The sequence below is a fragment of the Saccopteryx leptura genome, chromosome 8 (genome assembly GCF_036850995.1).
Source record: "Saccopteryx leptura isolate mSacLep1 chromosome 8, mSacLep1_pri_phased_curated, whole genome shotgun sequence".
Taxonomy (NCBI): Eukaryota; Metazoa; Chordata; class Mammalia; order Chiroptera; family Emballonuridae; genus Saccopteryx; species Saccopteryx leptura.
Window position 1 is genome coordinate 37553576 of NC_089510.1, and position 23427 is coordinate 37577002.

General features: G+C 39.6%; 2 protein-coding genes across 5 annotated transcripts in view; one reads left to right on the forward strand and one right to left on the reverse strand.

Moving 5' to 3' along the window:
* CIP2A (cellular inhibitor of PP2A) overlaps positions 1-6130 on the reverse strand; it is a 39438-nt gene extending 33308 nt beyond the window's left edge. The window contains exons 1-3 of one of the 2 annotated variants that reach the window (XM_066346783.1): positions 6002-6130; positions 1468-1615; positions 391-503 (exon numbers count right to left, since the gene is read on the reverse strand). In XM_066346783.1, the coding sequence (XP_066202880.1) occupies positions 391-503; positions 1468-1615; positions 6002-6103 (363 nt within the window). In that variant the 5' untranslated portion in view covers positions 6104-6130. Of the gene's footprint in view, positions 1-390; positions 504-1467; positions 1616-6001 lie in introns of those variants that run through there. The other variant, XM_066346784.1, reaches the window with a different exon arrangement.
* A 152-nt stretch (positions 6131-6282) lies between these two features.
* DZIP3 (DAZ interacting zinc finger protein 3) overlaps positions 6283-23427 on the forward strand; it is a 110057-nt gene continuing 92912 nt past the window's right edge. Inside the window, exon 1 of one of the 3 annotated variants that reach the window (XM_066346781.1) lies at positions 6283-6621. The gene's annotated coding sequence lies outside the window, so the exon portion shown is untranslated. The remainder of the gene's footprint in view (positions 6622-23427) is intronic. The other 2 variants (XM_066346782.1, XM_066346780.1) reach the window with 2 other exon arrangements.

Sequence of the window (23427 nt, forward strand, 5' to 3'; positions counted from 1 at the left end):
CTGTCTCTTCAGTTTTTGCAGAATGTTTCTTCAACAAATTGAGACTAAATGCTAACTCAAATGACAATTTTAATGTGAATAACTTACATGTCATAATGTTGACATCTGTGTTTTATAAGTCTGTTAAAGCAGTTACAATGTAGATTTGCTTTTTCTTCTGTAACACTGCTAGATGTGAATAAGCTTCCCTTCTCTAGAAACTTTTAAACAGTAATGTATGTACAATCAACCAGTTCCTAAATTTATTAATGACAAGAATATGCCTAATCACGCCATGTTACCCTGGCATATGCACTGTATGTTAGCCGTTTCTCATAGATATTATCGGTTTCCATCTGCAAAGAAGGAAGAACAAGCAGTAAGTGAAAAGTGCTGCATGGGTGTGTATACCTGCAAGAACACTGACTCATTGTGGCAGCTGCTGCTCCGGCACACCACTCCTGCCAGCACGTTATTCAGGTTCAATGCATTCTGAAGATAGTCCCTGGTTTCGCTGTCTACAGCTGTAAATTAAAAGGGCACAAAACATATCAGTTTTACATACGGTCTTCATGGATGAAAGAAATAATTTTAATATCCAAATTAAAATTTGCAATTATATAAAAACACCAAATATAATGTGGCTATTTTATTTACATACAGTTTCTAATTCAGAAGTTTAGTCACAGAAATTGAGCTAGAGAAAAGAGAAGGAAGTATAACCTTTCCCTTTACTGTCAATAAACAAATGATTTCTCTATGTGCATTAAATCAAAAGGAAAATAACCTGCTTTACATATTTGTAGAAGTTTTCCTATTAAAAATTGTTTCAATTTTTCTGTATCTAATACTGTTCTAAAAAGGGAGTCTACTAACTAAAAAATAAATAAAAATTTAAAAAGCAAATGTACCCTGGCTCCGCTGGCTTAGTGGTAGTGCATCAGCCCAGCGTGTGGAAGTCCCAGGTTCAATTCGCAGTCAGGGCACACAGGAGAAGTGTCTATCTGCTTCTCTACCTTTCCCCCTCTCCTTCTTCTCTGTCTCTCTCTTCCCCTCCTGCAGCTAAGGCTTCACTGGAGCATAATTTGCCCGGGCGCTGAGGATGGCTCTGTGGCCTCTGCCTCAGGTGCTATAATGGCTCCAGTCTGGGGGTAGATGCTCTGCCCATCTAGGACTTATGCTGGCAACATCTGAGGCAGAGGCTCAACAGAGCCATCCTCAGCATCCGGGGCCAATGCGCTCGAATCACTTGAGCCATGGCTATGGAAGAGGGAGGGAGAGAGAGGGGGAGAGAGAGAGAGAGAGAGAGAGAGAGAGAGAGAGAGAGAGAGAAGGAATAGGAGGGGAAAGGAGAGGGGGGAGAAACAGATGGTCGCTTCTCCTGTGTGCCCTGACTAGAATTGAACCTGGAACTTCCACACACTGGGTCAATGCTCTACCACTAAGCCAACCAGCCAGGGCCGAAAAAAGAGAAATTAAATAAATTACCTAATTGAGATAACAAACTGATGATACTGAAGATCAGTGGTGCACTTATGTTTGGATCTTCAAGTAGCTCAACAAGGCAACTCAAGCATTCACTTGGTAATATCTGATTTGATGTGAATAACCGTGTGAGCTTCTGTCCAGAAATTACCTACGAAATAGTAATTAAAATGTGTTAGTTAAAATTGGCAGTGTTCACCTTTTCTCCATTTTAAATAAAAATTCAGTTCTTCTGAAGTACCAAATGCTACTCTCTTTCCCAGTTTAGAAAATTCATACATGCTGTGGTTCCCTCTGCCAGGAAGTTCTATCCCTTCTCTCACTGGCTAATGTAATCATTCAGGTCTGAGCTTTGTTTCTTCTAGGAAGCCTTTTCTATTCCTCTTCCACCAACTGTTAGGTTTGCCTATTACACTATCCTATAATACATTATATTTCTATTTAACTAACTGGCAAACTTTTGATAACCTAGCAATATATTGTATATTCTCCCTATTGACCTAGCAGTATTTGTCCTTCCTACTATATATTTATATATTGAACACTCCATGAAGGCATCAGCTACAAATCAACACTCTACTACTAATATATTGGCTTAAAAAATGAACTTCAGTACATTCATTCTACCTACCTTGAGAGATAATGCAAAGTGAAAAGTAGCTAAATTCTAAGGCTTAGCCATATGATTAACTATGTATTATTTCTTTCTGCTCCCTTCCAGACAGTAGCTGAACCCAGAAATTAGAGATCACAAAAAAGGAAGTTGAAAAAAATGTGTTTAAGTAGTCAGGTCAGGCACAAATTTTATTTTTGGTTATTCCACTTCTTACTCCTCTCTTATAACCTTATAAACCACCTTCCTCATTCCCCTTCAGGAAGGTAAAGCTAGAATTGAAGGCCCAAAACAGTTGTTAGACAGTCATGCATTTTCAAACGCTTTTTGAATGTTATTCATTAATGAATAACATTAATGAAAATGGAAAAACAGGCCCTAGCTGGTTTGCTCAGTGGCTAGAGCATCAACCTGGCATGCAGACATCCCGGGTTCGATCTCCAGTCAAGGCCTGAGAAGAGACCATCTGCTTCTCTTCCCCTTCCTCCCCCCTTTCTCTCCCTCTTCCCCTCTAGCAGCCAGTGGCTCCACTGGTTCAAGTGTTGACCTTAGGTGCTGAGGATAGCTCAGTTGATTCGAGTATTAGCCTCTAGATGGGGGTTGCCATGTAGATCTGGTTGGGGTACATGTGGGAGTGTGTCTATCTCCCCTCCACTCAAAAAGAAAAAAAAATTAGTTACTTTAGAATTAGATGAAATCTTTTTGAAACATTTTTATTTTAAAAGAGCAAGTCTAGGCCCTGGCCAGTTGGCTCAGTGGTAGAGCGTTGGCCTGGCGTGCAGGAGTCCCGGGTTTGATTCCCGGCCAGGGCACACAGGAGAAGAGCCCATCTGCTTCTCCACCCCTCCCCCTCTCCTTCCTCTCTGTCTCTCTCTTCCCCTCTTGCAGCCGAGGCTCCATTGGAACAAAGTTTGCCCGGGCGCTGAGGATGGCTCCATGGCCTCTGCCTCAGGTGCTAGTATGGCTCCGACTGCAGAGGAGCAATGCCCCAGAGGGGCCAAGCATCGCCTCCTGGTGGGCATACCGATGGATCCCAGTGGGGCGCATGTGGGAGTCTGTCCCCTCCCCCCATTTTTCACTTCAAAAAAATACAAACAAAAAAAAGAGCAAGTCTAAGTAAAAAGTCTGTTTTAGTATCCCTCTAATCTTTCCTCTCTGTGCTTTTATTCCTTCACCCAGGTATCAGTTTTTCTTCTAAAGCTTCACTGATAAGCGAGCTTCAGAATTATTTTCCCAAGGATTATGTGCTTTAACATTAAAGTAAAAGTCTGTATGACTGAAAATGGTCCACAGGTGAAATCAGACTCTGATTAAAGATATTTTGTAGTAAGGAAGCTTCTGAGCATTGCCCTTTTGCCTACTTATCAAGCTAGCCCTCGGGAAGATTAAAGACATTTTTTGCTTTAAATACTATTTCCCTCAGGACTGGATCCATATTTCAATAACCTAAGTACTCTGACATGTAATAATTATTCATTACAAGGTAAAATTGTTTTATAAATTTTGGTCTTTACTCATACACATTGAATGTTTTATGCAAATAGAATTTATTTTAGTAATACTAATACTTTAGTACTTACTGTGGCCTAGGCCTGCCCTAGGTAAATTATATACTGTATGTTCATTTTTTACTAGTAATAACCTGCAAGGTAAGTGCTAACTGTACTGAAGATGAGTAGACTGAGGCACAATCTGAGACAGTAGCATAATTAGGATTCATTGTTCGTGAATCCATGCTCATAAACATTACATAAAATTAGTGCTGTGAAAAACCATCAAGATTGAGACCACTTCAGCTCTGCCAAGTATAGAATCCAAAGCTCAGGTTCTGAATGGGGCTGCAAAGAAAAACTAGCAGTATAAGTGCGGTAGAACAGCAGAGTCGATAATAAATCTCCATTCACATAATACTCATCTTTGTATCCTCAGCTGTTGCTCCTGTGAAGTCTGCACAAAGACAGTCACCATTAATATCATCACCAAAATGGTTAAAATTTTAAAATCTGAAAACACCAAGGATTGGTATGGATGAATGACAGCAAATTTCATATATTGCTGGCAGGAAGACGATAAAATGGTGTAACTTGAGAAAAACTGCTCGGCAGTTTCAATTAAAACTGAACATAAACTCTAAGACCTGATAATTCCATTTCTAGGTATATAAGAAAAATGAGCGCATACATCCAGAAAAGAGTATGAAAATCTTTAAAATAGATTTATTCAAATTCTACCTAGAACTGGAAACAACCCACGTGTCCATCAAGAGAATACAAATAAATTGGTGAATTTATAAAATGGAATTCTAAACAGAAATCAAAAAGAATAAAGTGTGCAAAACGAGTGAATTTCAGATAATACTGAGTGAAAGAAGCCAGATACAAAAGTATGTATTGTATTTGTCCACTTACCTGAACTTTATGAGACAACTGAAAAAACCTTATAGGGGACTAGAAATATCCTGTATTATGATAGAGATGTTAGCTACTTGAGCGTAGATATGTGAAAAAAAAAAAAAAAAAAGAGTGTAGATATGTGAAAAAAAAGCTCTTTTGTTAATATTAATGAAATGCACGTTACGCACCAAATGTATGTTATCTCTCTAAATGGTAGAAGATTTTTCAGTAGGACCCCTTGAAAGTTTGGAGCACAGTATCAAGTCTTTAAGCCTCAAATTTGAAGTCTCCTTCAATTCACAACAACATGGTGCTCAGATTCACAACATACCTGTTTACTCTCAAAGACAGGTAATGTTTCAAGTTAACATTTAAAATACTTAATGCTTTATCTAAATAAAATGAACAGCCCTGCTTATTCTGTAGTTCTGGAGCCAATTGAGAAATAAAGCATTAACATTTAATAGCTAACACCTTCATGATTACTAGGTTTGCAGAAATGTGTTGACCCAACGAATAAAAAAAAAACCTACTAGGAGACGGGCACTTGAAGTGCATAGTAAGGAGTACAAGTGAAGCTTGAGAGAAGAGGCTCATTTAATGCACTCCAGCTTTACCAAAAACTGATCTTGCTGTACCATTCACAATCGCCTTCTCTTTGTATTTTGCTAATGTTTGGCAATTTAACCTTTTATCTCTCTGCAACAAAGAGAATTAAAATAAGATTTCATTGAGCTTAATTCTTTTTTTAATGAAACTGAGGTCAGTGTTGTTGGGAATTCCATGAATATTTAACAAACGACAGCAGATTATGAACAAAACAGTTATAATACAGAACAAGTACGTACTTTCCACACAAACCAGCGGGAACCAATAGAAAAAAAATGAAAGCAATTCAGTATTTTAAGATTAAAAAACTGAGCAATATATTTTAGGAAAGACAAAAGATCGATTACTGTCAGTGAAATTGCTTCTTAGTCCAGGGAAAGTTGAAATATTATTTTTCAAGTTCCAGTTAAACATAAGTTAAAAATAAAAACAGAAAGGAAGAGGTTCCGACCGTAAACTGCCTAAGTGACAAGAGATAAAACAAGCTTTAATCATCACTCCCCATCACCATCACTCCCCATCACCTTCACTCCAGAGCATGGGTGTCTGCTGTTACGATGGGGAAAAAAAAATAATAATAATAATAATAAAAAAAAAAGAGCAAGGGAAAAGATACAGGTATGAACTTTCGCCTCTACCAACCAACCCCAAACACAGCCTCAATCCCCAAACTTCCGTCCCACGCTTCCTCTAGGACTCCAGTGGTCACTCGTCCCCCCGCTGCAGCCAGCCGAACGCGGAGGGCCCGGGGCGGGGCAGGCGAGCAGCAGAAGTCAACGCCGACACTCGCAGTTCTTTAACTAGACAACAAGACAGCTGCCGCAGGCAGGGCTGTCCTTCCTCTCCTAACCTGGGGCCGCTACACCCGGCCACACGGAGAACTAAGGGAAGCCCATCTGGCACTCCCGCCCCGGGCCCTCACCTCCAAGTGCCGCAACAGCTGGGTAGCGTTCGCTTCTGACTTAACGGCTTTATACTGATTGATGGTCAGGAGCAGGGACTTCAAGCAGGAGGTGGAGTCCATCGGAATACGCCGCGGCACGACCAGATGGCCGCCGCCACCGCCACCGCCTCCGCCAGGCCAGGTAAGGTCTCCAGCTTTCGCCGCGCTTTTTTTGATTTTCGGCCCCACCTACCCACCCTCGCTCCCAGAAGCTTCCGGTTCCGGTCTAGCTACGGAAGTTCCTAGGACTGCTCTTATTGACGGGAGGCGGGGTGGAGGGAAGGACTGTACAGTTAGCGAGGTCCTGGCGCTCTGAGATTCCGTGAAATGGATCAGGAGCTATTCTTTCAGACCCCTTATTTAAAAAGCCGCGAGGTTTCAGCTTCGAGATCACGTGAAGACTAGAGATATCGCGAGAAACGCGGTTGCAGCTTAGTCTGTGAAGCGGCGGTTAAGCTCCGGGGGTCTTTGTTCATCCATCAGTAGGCTGTTTTCGTTAGAGCCCCCTCCGCCGTCGGCCTTCATGCTGCATGGCCAGTTTTTCATTTATGCATCATCCTCTGCTTGAGAAATGGTCGCTTCCCCCTAGTCTAGACACGGTGAGAGCTCTGAGGAGAAAGTTGGGCTCTAGGTTTTGAGGCGGAGTTGGTGTGTGGGGGGGTGTCTTTTGTTAAAATCTCTCGTGTCCACTTCCTGTGCCCAGGATGGTTTGTTTACCAGAGTAGAGACCTATGGCCGCTGGGATTCTGTGGCAAGTTAGTGGCGCCTTTATGGTTGTCATTGTCAAACTTAATTGAGATAGCTACCTGCGGGTGACTCCCGGCCAGGTATTGCTCCGGGGTGTTCTCATTAGCATCAGTCTCCAAGTTCAAGTGTCTGTTTATCTGGCGTGATTGTTTTATAAATCTTGGTGTTTGTGGAAATGGCACTGTCGTTTGCGGCTTTTGCTCAAAGATAGTATTATGCATGCGTGTATCATGAAATAAGTTGAATAGCTGGCTCTGGAGCTTTTGCTTAATGTATGCTAATGTCCAATAAAGCTTTAAAAAACAGTTTTGGAGAAAATTTTAAGAATGGGGTGTATATGCTTTTAATTAAACCATTTGTCAGACGTGTTTTGTCAATTGAAAGAAAGTATTTTTATATCACTGCACTTTACAGGCAAGATTTTTAAAATATAAAGGCAGGATCAAAATATATAAAATATAAAAGGCAAGATATATTTAGATATGAAAGCTCAGTCTAGCTGATTGTGACATACATGTAAAAATCATTGTGTGGTTAATGTATTTATGCTTTCATTCATCCTGCATATAATTATTGAGTGTGTAACGTGGGCTAGATGTGCCAGTCGGGACAAAAATGATGAAGTACCCCCTACTGCAAAGAAACTAATAAGGGAAACATCATAAATGATACCTGTGTTGTGCACCACATAAATTAGAGGCACCATGCAGTTACTGTAAAGAGTAGAGTCAGGCTGTCTCCTTACAAGTCCTAGCTCAACCTTTTTCTGTGTGACCATACGCAGATTCTCACTGCTTCATTCTCATAAGGTAACATCTGGCTAACAGCAATATCTGTTTCATAAGATTGTTCATTCAATTAATAATTAGACCCTCCAAAGTGCTGGGCACTGGTCTAGGCATTAGATTCAGTGAATACAATAGAAGTCCGACTGTAAATAAAACAAAACTCTTACCATTCTGGTAGGAAAAATAAAATTGATAAACACAGTCAAAGTGAAATGGAAAAAATAGAATTATTTCTCTAATGGTGACTGAAGCGGGAAATGGATGAAGGATAAAGAGAGTAACTTGAGGAAATGCTTCAACAAGCCCTGTTCTGGGGGAAACGATTTCTAGATAGAATAGCAAGGGCAGAGGCCCTGACATGGGAGCCTGACACCAGCTGTCAGGGACAGCAAGGAAGCCATTGCAGCTGGAATAGATTAGTAGAGATGAAGTCGTCAGGTGGTGCAGCCAGTTATCTAGCGTAATTATGTTCCCAGCAAGTGTTGGTACATCTCAGGTCCTTGGCAAAGGCAGTGATAACAGTTGGGTGGTGTTAGATAGACTTCATTAGTGATGACAAGAACATCATCTTCCCCATCCCTATTCCCATTTTGAGCTGAGGGAAAGGGTCAGAGCTGCTTGCTGTGCCATCTTTCTTTGAAATCTTGCATTTTTTTTATTACTATTAAATTTAATGCAGTGACATTGATAAATCAGGGTACATATGATGAGAGAAAATATCTCCATATTATTTTGACATTTGATTATGCTGCATACCCCTCACCCAAAGTCAAATTGTCTTCCATCACCTTCTATCTGGTTTTCTTTGTGCCCCTCCCCTCTCCCACCCCCTCTCTCTCCTTCCTCGCCCTATCCCCCCCAACACCCTCCCCAATTTCCATCACATTCTTGTCCATGTTCTGAGTCTCATTTTTATGTCCCATCTATGTATGGATTAATATACTTATTAGTTTTTAATGATTTACTTATTTCACTCAGAATAATGTTATCAAGGTCCATCCATGTTATTGTAAATGATCCGATGTCATCATTTCTTATGGCTGAGTAGTATTCCATAGAATATATGTACCAAAGCTTTTTAATCCACTTGTCCACTGACGGACACTTGGGCTGTTTCCAGATCTTCGCTATTGTGAACAATGCTGCCATAAACATGGGGGTGCATTTCTCCTTATGGCATAGTTCTATGGTGTTCTTAGGGTATATTCCTAAAAGTGGGATAGCTGGGTCAAAAGGCAGTTCGATTTTCAAATTTTTGAGGAATCTCCATACTGTTTTCCACAGTGGCTGCACCAGTCTGCATTCCCACCAGCAATGCAGGAGGGTTCCCGTTTCTCCACATCCTCACCAGCACTTATTCTGTGTTGTTTTATTGATGAGTGCCATTCTGACTGGTGTGAGGTGATATCTCATTGTGGTTTTAATTTGCATTTCTCTAATGATTAGTGATGTTGGAGCATTTTTTCATATGCCTATTGGCCATCTGTATGTTCTCTTTGGAGAAGTGTCTATTTTTTTCTTTTTCCCATTTTTGATCGGCTTGTTTTTCTTACTGGTGTTGAGATTTACAAGTTCTTTATAAATTTTGGTTATTAACCATTATCAGATATATTGTCAAATATGTTCTCCCATTGTGTAGTTTGTCTTTTTATTCAATTCTTATTGTCCTTAGCTATGCAGAAGCTTTTTAGTTTGATATAGTCCCATTTGTTTATCCTGTCTTTTATTTCACTTGCCCATGGAGATAAATCAGCAAATATATTGCTGCAAGAGATGTCGGAGAGCTTACTGCCTCATTTTCTTCTAAGATGCTTATGGTTTCATGGCTTACATTTAAGTCTTCCTATCCATTTTGAGTTTATTTTTGTGAATGGTGTAAGTTGGTGGTCTAGTTTCATTTCTTTGCAACACCCAACACCATTTGTTAAAGAGGCTGTCTTTACTCCATTGTATTTATATTTCCTTACTTCCTTTGTCAAATATCAGTTGTCCATAGAGCTGTGGGTTTATTTCTGGGTTCTCTGTTCTGTTCCACTGATCTATATGCCTGTTCTTATGCCAGTACCAGGCTGTTTTGAGTACAATGGCTTTGTAGTATAATTTGATATCAGGAAGTGTGATACTTCCCACTTTATTCTTCTTTTTTAAGATTACTGAGGCTATTTGTGTTCTTTTTTGGTTTCATATAAATTTTTGGAATATGTGATCTATATCTTTGAAGTAAGTAATTGGTATTGCATTGAATTTATAGATTGCTTTGGGTAATATAGATATTTTAATGAAGTTTATTCTTCCTAATCATGAGCACAGTATATGCTTACACTTGTTTGTATCTTCCCTGATTTCTTTTATCAATGTTTTATAATTTTCCAACTACAAGTCTTTAGTCTCCTTGGTTAAATTTACTTCTAGGTACTTTATTTTTTTGGTTGTAATAGTGAAGGGGATTGTTTCCTTAATTTCTCTTTCTGACTGTTCATTGTTGGTATATAAAAATGCCTCTAATTTATGAGTATTAATTTTATCCTGCCACTTTGTTGAATTCATTTATCAGGTCTATTTGTTTTTTGACTGAAACTTTAGGGTTTTCTATATACAATATCATATCATCTGCAAATAATGATAGTTTTACTTCTTCTTTTCCAACTTGAATGCCTTTTATTTCTTCTTCTTGTCTGATTGCTGTGGCTAGGACTTCCAGGACTATGTTGAATAAGAGTAGTGAAAGGGGGCACCCCTGCCTTGTTCCTGATCTTAAGGGGATTGCTTTTAATTTTTGCCCATTGAGTATGATGTTGGGTTTTTCATAGATGGCTTTTATGATGTTGAGGTATGTTCCCTGTATTCCCACTTTGCTGAGAGTTTTGATCATGAATGGGTGCTGGACTTTATCAAATGCTTTTTCAGCATCTGTTGAAATTATCATGTGGTTTTTCTCCTTCTTTTTGTTTATGTGATGGATCACATTGATTGATTTGTGAATATTGTACCAGCCTTGCCTCCCCCAAATAAATCCCACTTGATCATGGTGTATGATTTTTTCCATATATTGTTGGATCCAGTTTGCTAATATTTTGTTGAGGATTTTAGCATCTATATTCATCAGGGATATTGGCCTATAATTTTCTTTGTGTTGTCTTTGCCTGGTTTTGGAATCAGAATTATGCTTGCCTCATAAAAGGAGCTTGGAAGTCTTCCTTCCTCTTGAATTTTTTGAAATAGCTTGAGAAGGATAGGAGTTAGTTGTTCTTTGAATATTTGGTAGAATTCACTTGTGAAGCCATCAGGCCCAGGACTTTTCTTTGTTGGGAGTTTTTTTGATAACTGTTTCTATCTCATTTGTTGTAGTTGGTCTGTTTAGGTTTTCTGATTCTTCCAGATTGATTTTTGGAAGATTATATGTTTCAAGGAATTTGTCCATTTCATCTAGGTTGTCTAGTTTTTTGGCATACAGTTCTTCATAGTATTTTCTTACAATATTTTGTATTTCTGTTGTGTCAGTTATTTCTCCACCTTCATTTCTAATTTTATTTATTTGAGTCCTCTCTCTTTTTTTCTTGGTGAGTCTAGTTAAAGGTTCATCGATCTTGCTTATCTTTTTAAAGAACCAGCTCCTAGTTTCATTGATCATCTGTATTGTTTCTTTAGCCTCTATGTTATTTATTTCTGCTCTGATCTTTATTATTTCCTTCCTAATACTACATTTGGGCTTTACTTGCTGTTCTTTTTCTAATTCTTTTAGATGCAGGTTTAAGTTGTTTATTTGAGCTTTTCCTAGCTTCTTAAAGTGTGCCTGTAGTGCTATGAACTTCCCTCTCAGTACTGCTTTTGCTATGTCCCATAGATTTTGAGTTGTTGTATGCTCATTATCATTTGTTTCTAGGAATTTTTTTATTTCTTCTTTGATCTCATTCTTAATCCATTTGTTATTTAACAACCTGTTATTTAGTTTCCATGTGTTTGAGAATTTTTGAGGTTTTCTTCTGTGGTTCATTTCTAGTTTCATGCCATTGTGATCAGAGAAAGTGCTTGATATGATTTCAATCTTCTTAAATTTGTTGAGACCACTTTTTTGCTCTAACATGTGGTCTATCCTAAAAAATGTACCATGAGCACTTGAAAAGAATGTATATTCTGCTGCTTTAGTGTGAAAGGTTCTGAAGATATCTATTAAATCGAGTTGATCTAGTGTGTCCTTTAAGTCTGCTGTTTCTTTGTTAATTTTCTTTCTTGAGGATCTATCTAGTGATGTTAGTGGGGTATTGAAATCCCCTACTATTATAGTATTGCTGTTGATCTCGTCCTTTATATCCATCAAAGTCTGCTTTATATATTTAGGTACTCCTATATTAGGTGCATAGATATTTATAATAGTTATATCTTCCTGTTGGATTACTCCCTTTATCATTATGTAGTGGCCTTCTTTTTTTTTTTTTTTTTTTTTTTTTTGTATTTTTCTGAAGCTGGAAACGGGGAGAGACAGTCAGACAGACTCCCACATGCGCCCGACCGGGATCCACCCGGCACGCCCACCAGGGGCGATGCTCTGCCCCTCTGGGCTTTGCCGCGACCAGAGCCACTCTAGCTCCTGGGGCAGAGGCCAAGGAGCCATCCCCAGCGCCCGGGCCATCTTTGCTCTAATGGAGCCTTGGTTGTGGGAGGGGAAGAGAGAGACAGAGAGGAAGGAGGGGGGGTGGAGAAGCAAATGGGCGCTTCTCCTTTGTGCCCTGGCCGGGAATCAAACCCGGGTCCCCCGCACGCCAGGCCGACGCTCTACCGCTGAGCCAACCGGCCAGGGCCTGTAGTGGCCTTCTTTATCTCTTACTATATCCTTTGTTTTAAAGTCCATTTAGTCTGATATAAGTATTGCTACCCCAGCTTTTTTTTAATTTCCATTTGTATGAAATGGTTTTCTCCATCCTTTTACCTTCAATCTATGTGCATCTTTTGTTTTAAGGTGTGTCTCTTGTAAACAACATATATACGGGTCCTGTTTTCTTGTCCATGCGGCTACCCTATGTCTTTTGATTGGGTCATTTAATCCATTTACATTTAAGGTTATTATTGATACGTAGTTGTTTATTGCCATTGTTTTCTTTAAAGCTGTATTCCTCTTTTGCTATATTCTTTTCCCACTTTGATCTGTTTACAGCAGGCCCCTTAACATTTCCTGCAGCATTCATTGGTTTGGTTGTAATGAATTCCTTTAGTTTTTGGGCGTTTTTTTGTCTGGGAAGCTTTTTATTTCTCCTTCAATTTTAAATGATAGCCTTGCTGGATAAAGTAGTCTTGGTTGTAGGTTCTTGTTCTGCATTACTTTGAATATTTCTTGCCATTTTCTTCTGGCCTTAGTATTTCTGTTGAGAAGTCGGATGTCATCCTTATGGGGGCTCCTTTTTAGGTGATAGCTTTTTTTCCTCTTGCAGCTTTTAATATTTTCTCTTTATCACTTAGCTTTGGTATTTTAATTATGATGTGTCTTGGTGTAGGTTTCTTTGGGTTTCCCTTTAATGGAGTTCTCTGTGCTTCTTGAACTTGTGAGAGTTTCTCCTGTATTAATTTAGGGAAGTTTTCAGCTATGATATGATTGAACAAAGTCTATATCCCTTGTTCTTTCTCTTCTTCAGGAACCCCTATGATGCGTATGTTATTTCTCTTCATGTTGTCACAGAGCTCTCTTAGAGTTTCCTCAGACTTTTTGAGTCTCTTTTCTTTTTTCTTCTCTGCTTTCTTTCCTTCATTCAAGTGGTCCTCCAACTCGCTGATTCAATCCTAAGCTCTATCCATCCTGTTTTTAATTCCTTCTATTGTGGTCTTTATTTCTAATATTGTATTTGTCATCTCCGACTGATTCTTTTTTAATATTTCAATATCCTTTTTTATACTTGCTATTTCTTTATTTAGGTGTTCGTAATGACCATCCATTGTTGTTCTAAGATCCCTAAGCATCCTTACAATCATTATTTTGAACTCCACATCCGGAAATTTGGTTATTTCCATTTCACTTAGTTCATCTCCTGAAGGTTTCTCTTGTGGTTTCATTTGGATTGCACTTCTCTGTCTTCTATTATGCCTGTGTGTTTGGGTGTTTTGTTTGTAGAGCTGGTTGAATCTAGGCTTGGTGTTGTCTGCCTCCAGTTTTCAATTGTGTTATTTCTAGGTCTTCTTGGGTTGGCATCAGCTATTATTTGTAATCCACTTTTGGATTTGGGCTGCTTTGAAGTCTTGATTTGTTTGTTTTCTTAACAGGTGATAGTCTTGTTTGCTGATCTCAGCAGGGGTTTATTTGAAACTGTATCCAGGAATGTGAGTGGGTGTAAGCTGAGACTCTCTCCTCTACCAGTTAATCTCTCTGGGGGCAGGGTGTTTTCTCAGTTTCAGTAGGTGGAGGTGTGTCTCAGATCTCCATGGAGACCTGAGTTACTGCCCCTCCTCCCCACTTCTTGTTTTCAGCTGTGTCTTGTTGCTCTGATTGGTACTGGAGAGATGTCTGGAGATCTGTGACCCGGAAGCACTTCAGTCTTTTGTTTTGTAGAAGGATCAGCCCCTCCCCCAGCTATGGCCGCCTCCAGCACTGGATGAGTCAGCTTTTTAGGTTGTCCCCTGCATTCCTCTGCCCCTCACCGTCTGTCCCTCTCTCTCCCCTTTCTTTTTGGAAGATAAGCCAGCCCTTTCAACACACCTCTCTCCCTGGTCGCCAGGCAAGTGGCTGTGAGCAGTATTTTCTGCTCTTTTCCCTGGAGTGAGAGCCCCTCTGGGCTCTTAGCCTCACCCTCCTCCATTCCTGTAAGCAGGGGAGATTCAGTTGCTCCCTACCAGGTTTGTTGTGGCTTCTTTGCTCCTTGGTGTTTGAGAGCTGTTCTTGTAGTCCAGAGTTGGTTTTTCATGCTGATTGTTCCTAAATTGATTTGTATTCCAGTTTGGTGAGAGCTGGGAGTCTGTGCATCTGCCTACTCTGCTGCCATCTTCAGATCCCTGAAATCTCGCATTTTAACTTAAGTAGGCACACAAATTTTACATTGCTTCCATAAAGTATTCATTTTAATATGAAATAACACCTCAAAAAAATCTTCACCTTAGGGCCTGACCTTTGGTGGCGCAGTGGATAAAGCGTCAACCTGGAAATACTGAGGTTGACGGTTCAAAACCCTGGGCTTACCTCGTCAAGGAACATATGGGGAGTTGATGCTTCCTGCTCCTCCTCCCTTCTCTCTCTCTCTCTCTCTCTCTAATGAATAAATTTAAAAATCTTAAAAAAAAAAATCTTCACCTTAAATTGTAAGTTTATTAGGGTGTATTGTGATGATAGCTGTGTGAAGCCCTAACTAACATCTTGAGTCAGAGATAACTTGTATATCCTAACATGGGAAACAGCCATATTTTAAGCCCCAAAAAAGGGAATAAAGAAGACAGATAAATTTGGAGATAAATTTGGGTGGAAATGACTGAAGACCTTGGACTTGATTCAGAATTCAGTGGTATCCTCTGGTTTTAAGCTGGAGCCTTATGTGGTTTGGTTTGTGTTTTAGATTGATTACTGTGGTAACTGGATAAGCTATGACTTTGAGGAGGGTAAGGCTCTAGTCAGGGAGAAACTATTTAATTTGCTGGAGTCTTTCCAAAGGATAGCAAGAATAATTGAAGAGGAGAGAGCAAAGGGGTGACAAATTTGAGAAATATTTATGAGGTGAAATAGGCAAGACTTCATGACTAATTTCAGATGTGACAAGTGAGGAGAGGTATAAAACTAGAAGGGATGCCAAGTTTATATATAGTATGGGTGGTTAAGAAGAAACAGATACTGCTGAGTAGTTAATAGAAAGTATTCAGGTTGTATTTTATGCTAAATGAAATTTTGAATAGTTTATCATAAAATCTTACACCATTCTCATTGTTTGTTCTTGAGTATTGTATAATTTTTGTTGCTCAGAGTGGGTTCTCTTTTTCCCCCATAAATTTTCAATTTGTCATTGCTACTATAAAAAAAGATACTGGCCTGACCTGTGGTGGCACAGTGGATAAGGCGTCGACCTGGAAATGCTGAGGACGCCAGTTCGAAACCCTGGGCTTGCCTGGTCAAGGCACATATGGGAGTTAATGCTTCCAGCTCCTCCCCCCCTTCTCTCTCTCTGTTCTCTCTCTCCCTCTCTCTCTCCTCTCTAAAAAATGAATAAATAAAATTAAATAAAAAAGATACTGATTTTTGGTACATCTTTTAATTAGCCTAATAACAAAAATCTCATTAATTCTATCAGCGTTTTGCTTACTCTCTTATCTTAGACTTTCTAGCTATATATAATCTGCAAATAATTTTATCTCTTTCAACATTCGTTGTTTTACTTTATTAGTGTAATCTCCAAAATATAGAATAATCATAGTGACACTGAACATTTTTGTCTTAATATTTAATTGAATGGAAATGACCAGTATTTTAACACAGTACAATTTGTGCAATTGGTGTATGATGTTTTTTAAAATGTTTAGGAGAGTGGCTTTTTCACCTGTTTTATTTAAAGATTTGCCAGAATGTCTGCCAAAATATTATCAAATGTTTACATTTATATACCTTATTTCTTCTTTAAAATGGTGATACAGTGAATTATGATGCTTTGTTCTTGGGATAGTAATAGATTACTGAGCATTTGCCATATGCCAAGCTCTGTTCTAAGGACTTTACATTTAATATTTAATCTTTGTAACAACTCCATGCTTTTTAGGTACTTATGGTCTCCATTTCAAAGAGGAAAAAACTAAGTGAGTGGTATAATTGCCATCACACAGGTATTTGCCATCACAAAGATAGTAGTAGCAAATCTATTTGTTATGCTGCAAATATTTTATTCAAGATTTTAATTTATGTTCATGAGAATGAAAAATAATTTTTTCTTTGTTGTTTCTTAGAATTTGGGGTATATGTTACTTTTGAAAAATGAATTGGGCCCTGGCCAGTTGGTTCAGTGGTAGAGCGTCAGCCTGGAGTGCAGGAGTCCTGGGTTCAATTCCCGGCTAGGGCACACAGGGGAAGCACCCATCTGCTTTTCCACTCCTCCCCCTCTCCTTCCTCTCTATCTCTCTCTTCCCCTCCCGCAGCCAAGACTCCGTTGGAGCAAAGTTGGCCCGGGCGCTGGGGATGGCTCTACGGCCTCTGCCTCAGGTGCTAGAATGGCTCTTGTTGCAACAGAGCAATGCCCAGATGGGCAGAGCATCGCCCCCTGGTGGGCATGCTGGGTGGATCCCGGTTGGGCGCATGCGGGAGTCTGTCTGACTGCCTCCCCGTTTCCAACTTCAGAAAAAAAAAAAAAAAAAGTAAAAAAAAATTAGAAAAATTAATTGGGCCTTGGCCACTTGGCAGTGGCTAACACGTAGTATACAGATGTCCTGTGTTCTATTCCCGGTCAGGGCACACATGAGAAGTGACCTTCTGCTTCTCTTTCCCTCCCTCTCTCTTTTCTTTCTCTCTCTTCCCCTTTCACAGCCAGTAGCTTGATTGGTTCAATTGTTAGCCTCTGGCACTGAGGATAGCTTAGTTGATTCAAGCATAGGCCCCAGTCAGGAGTTGTCTGGTAGATCTCAATAAGGGTACATGCAGGAGGAGTCTGTCTCTCTATCTCCCCTCCTCACTTTAAAAAAAAAGAAAAGAAAAGAAAAATGTATTGGAAGTTTTTAATCTTTTTATTTCTGTGCTATAGGATAAGGAGAATCACAGATCCTTATGGGTTATACACAAATGGCCTATATGATTAAACTTGGTAGTTTATTTAGTGGTAGATCTTTAGAAGATATTTGTAATAAGGTTATCAATTTCATAATATTTTTTCTATCTTGAATTGATTTTGGAAATACTAGAGATATTTTAGCATACTACTATTTATCTAGATTTTAAAAATTATTGATATAAAGTTGCATCAATATTCCAATAATTTCCATTATGTCTGCTTTGCTGTTTTAAATTTTCTTTTCATTCTGATGTTATCTTTTTTTTTTTAGTTGGGCATTTCAACCATTTATTTTTTGTTGTTGTTTGCAAGAGAGACAGAGAGACAGGAACAGACAGACCAGAAGGGGTAGAGATGAGAAGCATCAACTCATAGTTGCGGCACCTTAGTTGTTCATGGATTTCTTTCTCATTTGTGCCGCGACCAGGGGCCTTCAGGAGAGCCAGCAACTTTTAGGATTAAGCCAGCGACCATGGGGTCTTGTCTATGATCCCACGCTCAAGCCAGCAACCCTGTACTCAAGCTGGATGAGCCTGCACTCAAGCTGGGTGAGTCTGTACTCAAGCTAGTGACCTCGGGATTTCAAATCTGGGTCCTCAGCATTCCAAGCCAACTCCCTATCCCTGCACCATCGCCTGGTCAGGTGCCATTAGTCTATTTTATTCTGCTTTTTAATAACCAAATTTGTTTTTTTCCCCCAAAATCACTAATTTGACTTTTTAAAATAATTTTATTTATATACATACATTTTTATGTTTTATAGTTTTTTTTTTAATTTGAAGGCTTAGTATATTTCTATACTACAATTTTTGTAAAGTACATTTATTTTGTGCCAGAAAATTTTAAAAGACACTAGCTGAAGTGAGCATCTGCATTTTAATCAGTCAGGTAACTATATTTTTAAATGTTAATATTCACTCATTTATCAAATATGTACTGAGTGCTAGTTCTTTTTCAGAGAGTTTAGAGTCTGTTGGAGAAATAGACAAACCAGAGTAAGTGCTATTAAGAGAACTAGTATATGTTATAGAAAAACATGTTTTAGAGAAAAATACTAAGTATTCAATTCCTTTATTTTTTAAGGATTGGCATAAAATCCCTGTTCTCTAAATTTTTATTGCTGCCTGTTTGTTGTATTTAGTATAGGTATTTCCCCTAAGTTATAGTTTGGGAAACACACTTAAGGTTGTTAAACAAAAGTGTAACATCTTAGGACAAGCGGTGCAGGCCACCAGCCATGAAAACTGAGTACATCCAGTACATGGCTGGAGGAAAAAAGATAAACAACCGTTAGAAATGTAGCAATATTTTCCACTGAATTCCATGTACCCAGATCAAGGAAGCCCCTACCCTAGAGACTTAGCTAAGAATGAGGTCAGCTAATCTCACCCCTCTCGCCCTTGTAAACACTGTTTGCTTGCTCAGCTTAGATAGCCACCCTATAAAAAGGAGCCATTTTAGAAGCTCGGGGCTGCAGTGTTCCCTTGCGTGGGTTGCCTGCGGTCCCTGCACAGGTTTGCAATAAAACTTATAAAATTCACTTTGGGTTTGCTGTGGTCTGTCTCCTGGGATGTAACACATGGAGGCCCCAGCGAGATAGGCCGTGTAAGACCCCTCCTCACGGAGTGGGCTGCAGCAGACATTGGTAGCTGGCCAGCCTCCGGCAGTTGCCGTTTGGAAACTGAATTTGGCTGATTCGAAACATTTGGAGTCTCAAGACTGTTTGGTAAGGAAGCTTCCTCTTTGAATATTTGGAAACAGAGCTCTGGTTAGAAAAAGGTGTAGTGGAGCAGGCGGGATGCCACCTGATTTCTCCCACCTGGTCGGTCGGGGAACGCAGGACGCTGCCTTCTCCCTTTGGTTTTGGTTTAGAAGTTTTGTTTGTTTTGTGTGCATATTTGGTTTGTTTGTCTGCTTCACCCATTGCTTCCTCACAGGATTCCTTCGAGAGTCAAGGGCCATGGGTCAGGGGCAATCTGCTGCCCTAACGCCTCTTCAGTGCTTGCTTGATCACTTTTCTGATTTCTCTCGCAGGGCACGAGACTCTGGGACTCCTTTTGATTCCGCCACATTGCAGACTCTTTGTGAACTAGAATGGCCAACCTTTGGTGTAGGGTGGCCCTCGGAGGTCACCTTCAATTTACCCACACTCTTTGCTGTCAGGGCAAATGTCTATTGGGTCCCGCACCCTGACCAGGTGCCATATATAGATGTGTGGATTGACATAGCCACGAGAAGACCAGGTTATGTTAAGAAATTTTTTAAGAACTATATTAAGGGAAATTCATAAACAAGCCCACAAATTATAGGAACTAACTAAAGACATAAGAGAGTGCTGGAGGAAGTATAGAGTAGAAACTAGTTTCAGATATTCAGATATTCACCTACTGACCCAAAGAAATTTTACCCATTTAGAAAATAAAGGGTAAGAATTAATATTAAGAAGATACACTGAGAACTCTGTAAATTAAAATGGCCAACTTAAGAGCAGACTGGCCAAACCAAGGATTGCTAGACCCACAGAAAACATAGAGAGTCTAGCGTACTATCATCAGCACCCACCTGCAGGCAGGTGGCACGGTCAGTATGCAGCCCAGTACGGCAGCAGAGGTAGAGAAAGAAAAGGCAGCCAGGCTGCAGCTGGCTGCAGAAGAAGCGGCAGGCTCCCCTCACAGTTTTGGGCACCTTCCCCTCCCCCTTGGGCACCGGGAATCCCAGGCACCCTGGTTGATTCCCTTATAGTGTATATAACAAAGAAACCTCTTTCTTAGCTCAAGGGCTGAGCCACTGCTTGGTCAGGCAAAAGATAACAGCACAGTAAACTATTGTAAAAGCTATCATCACCTTGCTACAGCCCCCTGCCCTCCTCTGCTTTGGCTCCAGGGAATCCCCGCCTCTTACCCGGAGCCAGACCCGAGGAGAAGATTTAGGGAACACGACCCCTTCTAAACCCACTGCTTTAGCCGTAATAGTCAAGAATTATAAGAAAAAGGTCCGCAGGGAATTATAGGGTTATTATGTCCCTGAGGAAATTGAGGACCTTAAGTAAACTAGAATACCCCACCCTGACCCCTTGTTTATCTGCAGGAATCAGTCTTATAGCATCGGGGGTTCTCTTCTAAGGGAAGATGTAAGGTTGGCAGAAAAGGCAGTCAATCTACATTCAAACTCTTCTGCTTTCAGAGGCCTTGAGGCGTGCAGAAGGATGGGAGACTTCGTCCTTTAAGTCAATAGTGAGTGTTTAAGTGTGCCAGGTGTTCTAGGCACTAGTGATATAACAGGGATTACATTTTTTTTTTTTCTGACTGTATAGGGCTTGCATTCCATTGGGAACATTAGGCCAAATCTAAAACTCAGATGTGATTTAGTAGGCATAAACATTAGGTAGAATAAAAGTTCCAGTGGCCTAAATCCCAAAGATTCAAAGCAAAGGAATTCAGTGGTAGAACTGGCAGAGGTCCAGGTATGGGGTCATTTGGATACCATGTCACCCCTATGGCTAAAACAATTCAAATATTAAATTGATTTATCCTTTATGCAGGTCCAGAAAACAAAGTCTGTATAATTAATATCACCTTATTTTTAAGAAATGTTATCACAAAGCCAGAAAACCTATATAAACCAAAATATTCTCCCTTTTCAATTGTTCTTTTTCCTGGTTCCTTTCCCAACTGTTAAGTATTAAAATTCAGCTAATTCCTGAAAGATTTGTCAAACCATAAAACAAACCTTTTCATTTTTCAAGCAATTCCCCCCCCCCCCCCCGCCCATATATTTGACAGAATTCAACTCTAGATTAAGACTACAAAGTTTGGATATTTTCAGTAAATGTTTCCCACCCTATTATTACATCTAATTTCATATTCCAGAATCGTAAGGTTGCCATTTTGCTGAAACAGAAGCATTATTCATTGTTTCTGAGTCCAATTTTCTAGATAGTGAATATGAAGGTGACATACTTTTACTTTAAATTAAGGTACAGTCATTATTTTTAATTATAACTAATATGTATTGAAGATCTAGTTTGTGCAGAGAGAGGTCCTTGTCTCATTTTAAAATTTCTGATCTTCAGAAAATTGTTATTACTAAAATCATGAAATGGGTGGCTGTTTCCTGAATTAAAATGTGAAGCTGTTTTCTAAGACAGTGGTGTCTAAAATGTATTATGCATACCTTGAGATATGTGAAACTGTGGGGTGTGGGAACAAATAATAGAACTTGTTATTTTTATTCACTTTAATCTCATTCTTTTTACTATTACAGTTATACTTGCAGATAATTTATAAATGAACTGCTATTTATATTTTTTTAGTGTATTCTCAGGTTTACCTTAACTTTGACAGTTTTAGGCAAGTATTATTGTTCATTTCAGTACCACTTACAGTATCTGGCATTATTCTGAATTGTTTTATTGAACAAATGAATTCTCCTAGCAAAAAACTAATGTGAATAGTATACTAATGAAATATTAAGATGGCATAATTAATTATCTTTATAGTATCATTTACTGACCAGTGCAGTCACGTAAATAGTGTTATTTCTGGGTGTTTGTCTATGTGATTATCTTGTTCCTAATTGGCCTTGCCAAGAAGTTAAACAAATCCAAAAATGGAAGAAACTAACAGAAAATTAGAAAACCAGATAACCATTATGTTTGTTCATTCTTAACACAGCTAATAACAAAATAATGGTTCAATCTATAGTTCTTTGTGTCTAACCTGATGGTCCTAACCTTCTTGTTTACTTGGAGCTAATATATGAGAGAGAAACACATTCAGAGGATTAGAGTCACATAACAACTGCTTCAGTACTTTAAAAGTCACCAAGAAAGAATTACTGTTGCTGCTTGTCTAGCAGACGTAATCTGACCAGTAATAATTAAAATGTTGGTTCTAAGGGACTCCCATCACAAATGTCTTGCCTTATTCCTAGAAAGTGTCCTCTTCATATTTTTTTTTAAGCCTTGAAGTGGTTACCACTCGTATGGCCAAAACATCTTACATCAACTTTAAGGAGTTTTTCCTAATTCTTTTGGTAAAATCTAACAAATAATAACTAGTGGTGTCAGACTTTGTGTTATTAACAAACCCTTGAACTTCTTGAGTACATTTAATTCAACGCTGACTTAGTAAATCTAGCTTTTAAAAATAGCAATCATGCCTGACCAGGCGGTAGCGCAGTGGATGGAGCGTTGGACTGGGATACCGAGGACCCAGGTTCGAGACCCCGAGGTTGCTGGCTTGAGCGCGGGCTCATCTGGCTTGAGCAAAATAAAAAATGCTCACCAGCTTAGATCCAAGGTCGCTGGCTCGAGCGGGGGGGTTGCTCGGTCTGCTGAGGCCCGTGATTGGGGCACATATGGGAAGGCAATCGATGAGCAACTGGGGTGTCACAGCGAGGAGCTGATGATTGATGCTTCTCATCTCTCTCTGTTCCTGTCTGCCCTTATCTATCCCTCTCTCTGACTCTCTCTCTCTCTGTCCCTATAAATAAAAAAATAAAAAAATAAAAAATAAAAATAGCAATCACGCCTGACCAGGCGGTGACGCAGTGGATAGAGCATTGGACTGGGGCGCGGAGGACCCAGGTTTGAAACTCCAAGGTTGAGGTCTCGGACTTGAGTGCGGGCTCATCTGGCTTGGGCACAGGCTCACCAGCTTGAGCGTGGGATCATAGACATGACCCCATGGTCGCTGGCTTGAGCCCAAAGGTTGCTGGCTTGAAGCCCAAGGTCTCTGGCTTGAGCCCAAGGTCGCTGGCTTGAGCAAGGGGTCACTTGCTCTACTGTAGCCACCCCGCATCCCTATCAGGGCACATATGATAAAGCAATCAATGAACAACTAAGGAGCCGTAACAAAGAATTGATGTTTCTCATCTCTCTTTCTTCACTGTCTGTCCCTATCTATCCCTCTCTCTGACTCTCTCTCTCTCTGTCTGTGTCCAAAAAAGAAAAAAAAAAAAAGCAATCAAAATTTTACCAAGTTGAAAGTTCAAGGTGGTTAATTACAGCATGTCTGTAATAGCCAAAAATAAAAAGACAAAACTGGAGACAATGGAGTATTTATCATTAGTGGCCAGGGAAAATGCTATATTTTTACAATTGCATATCGTGCAGTTTAAAAAATATGGCTATTTGGATGTGTTGATGTGAAAA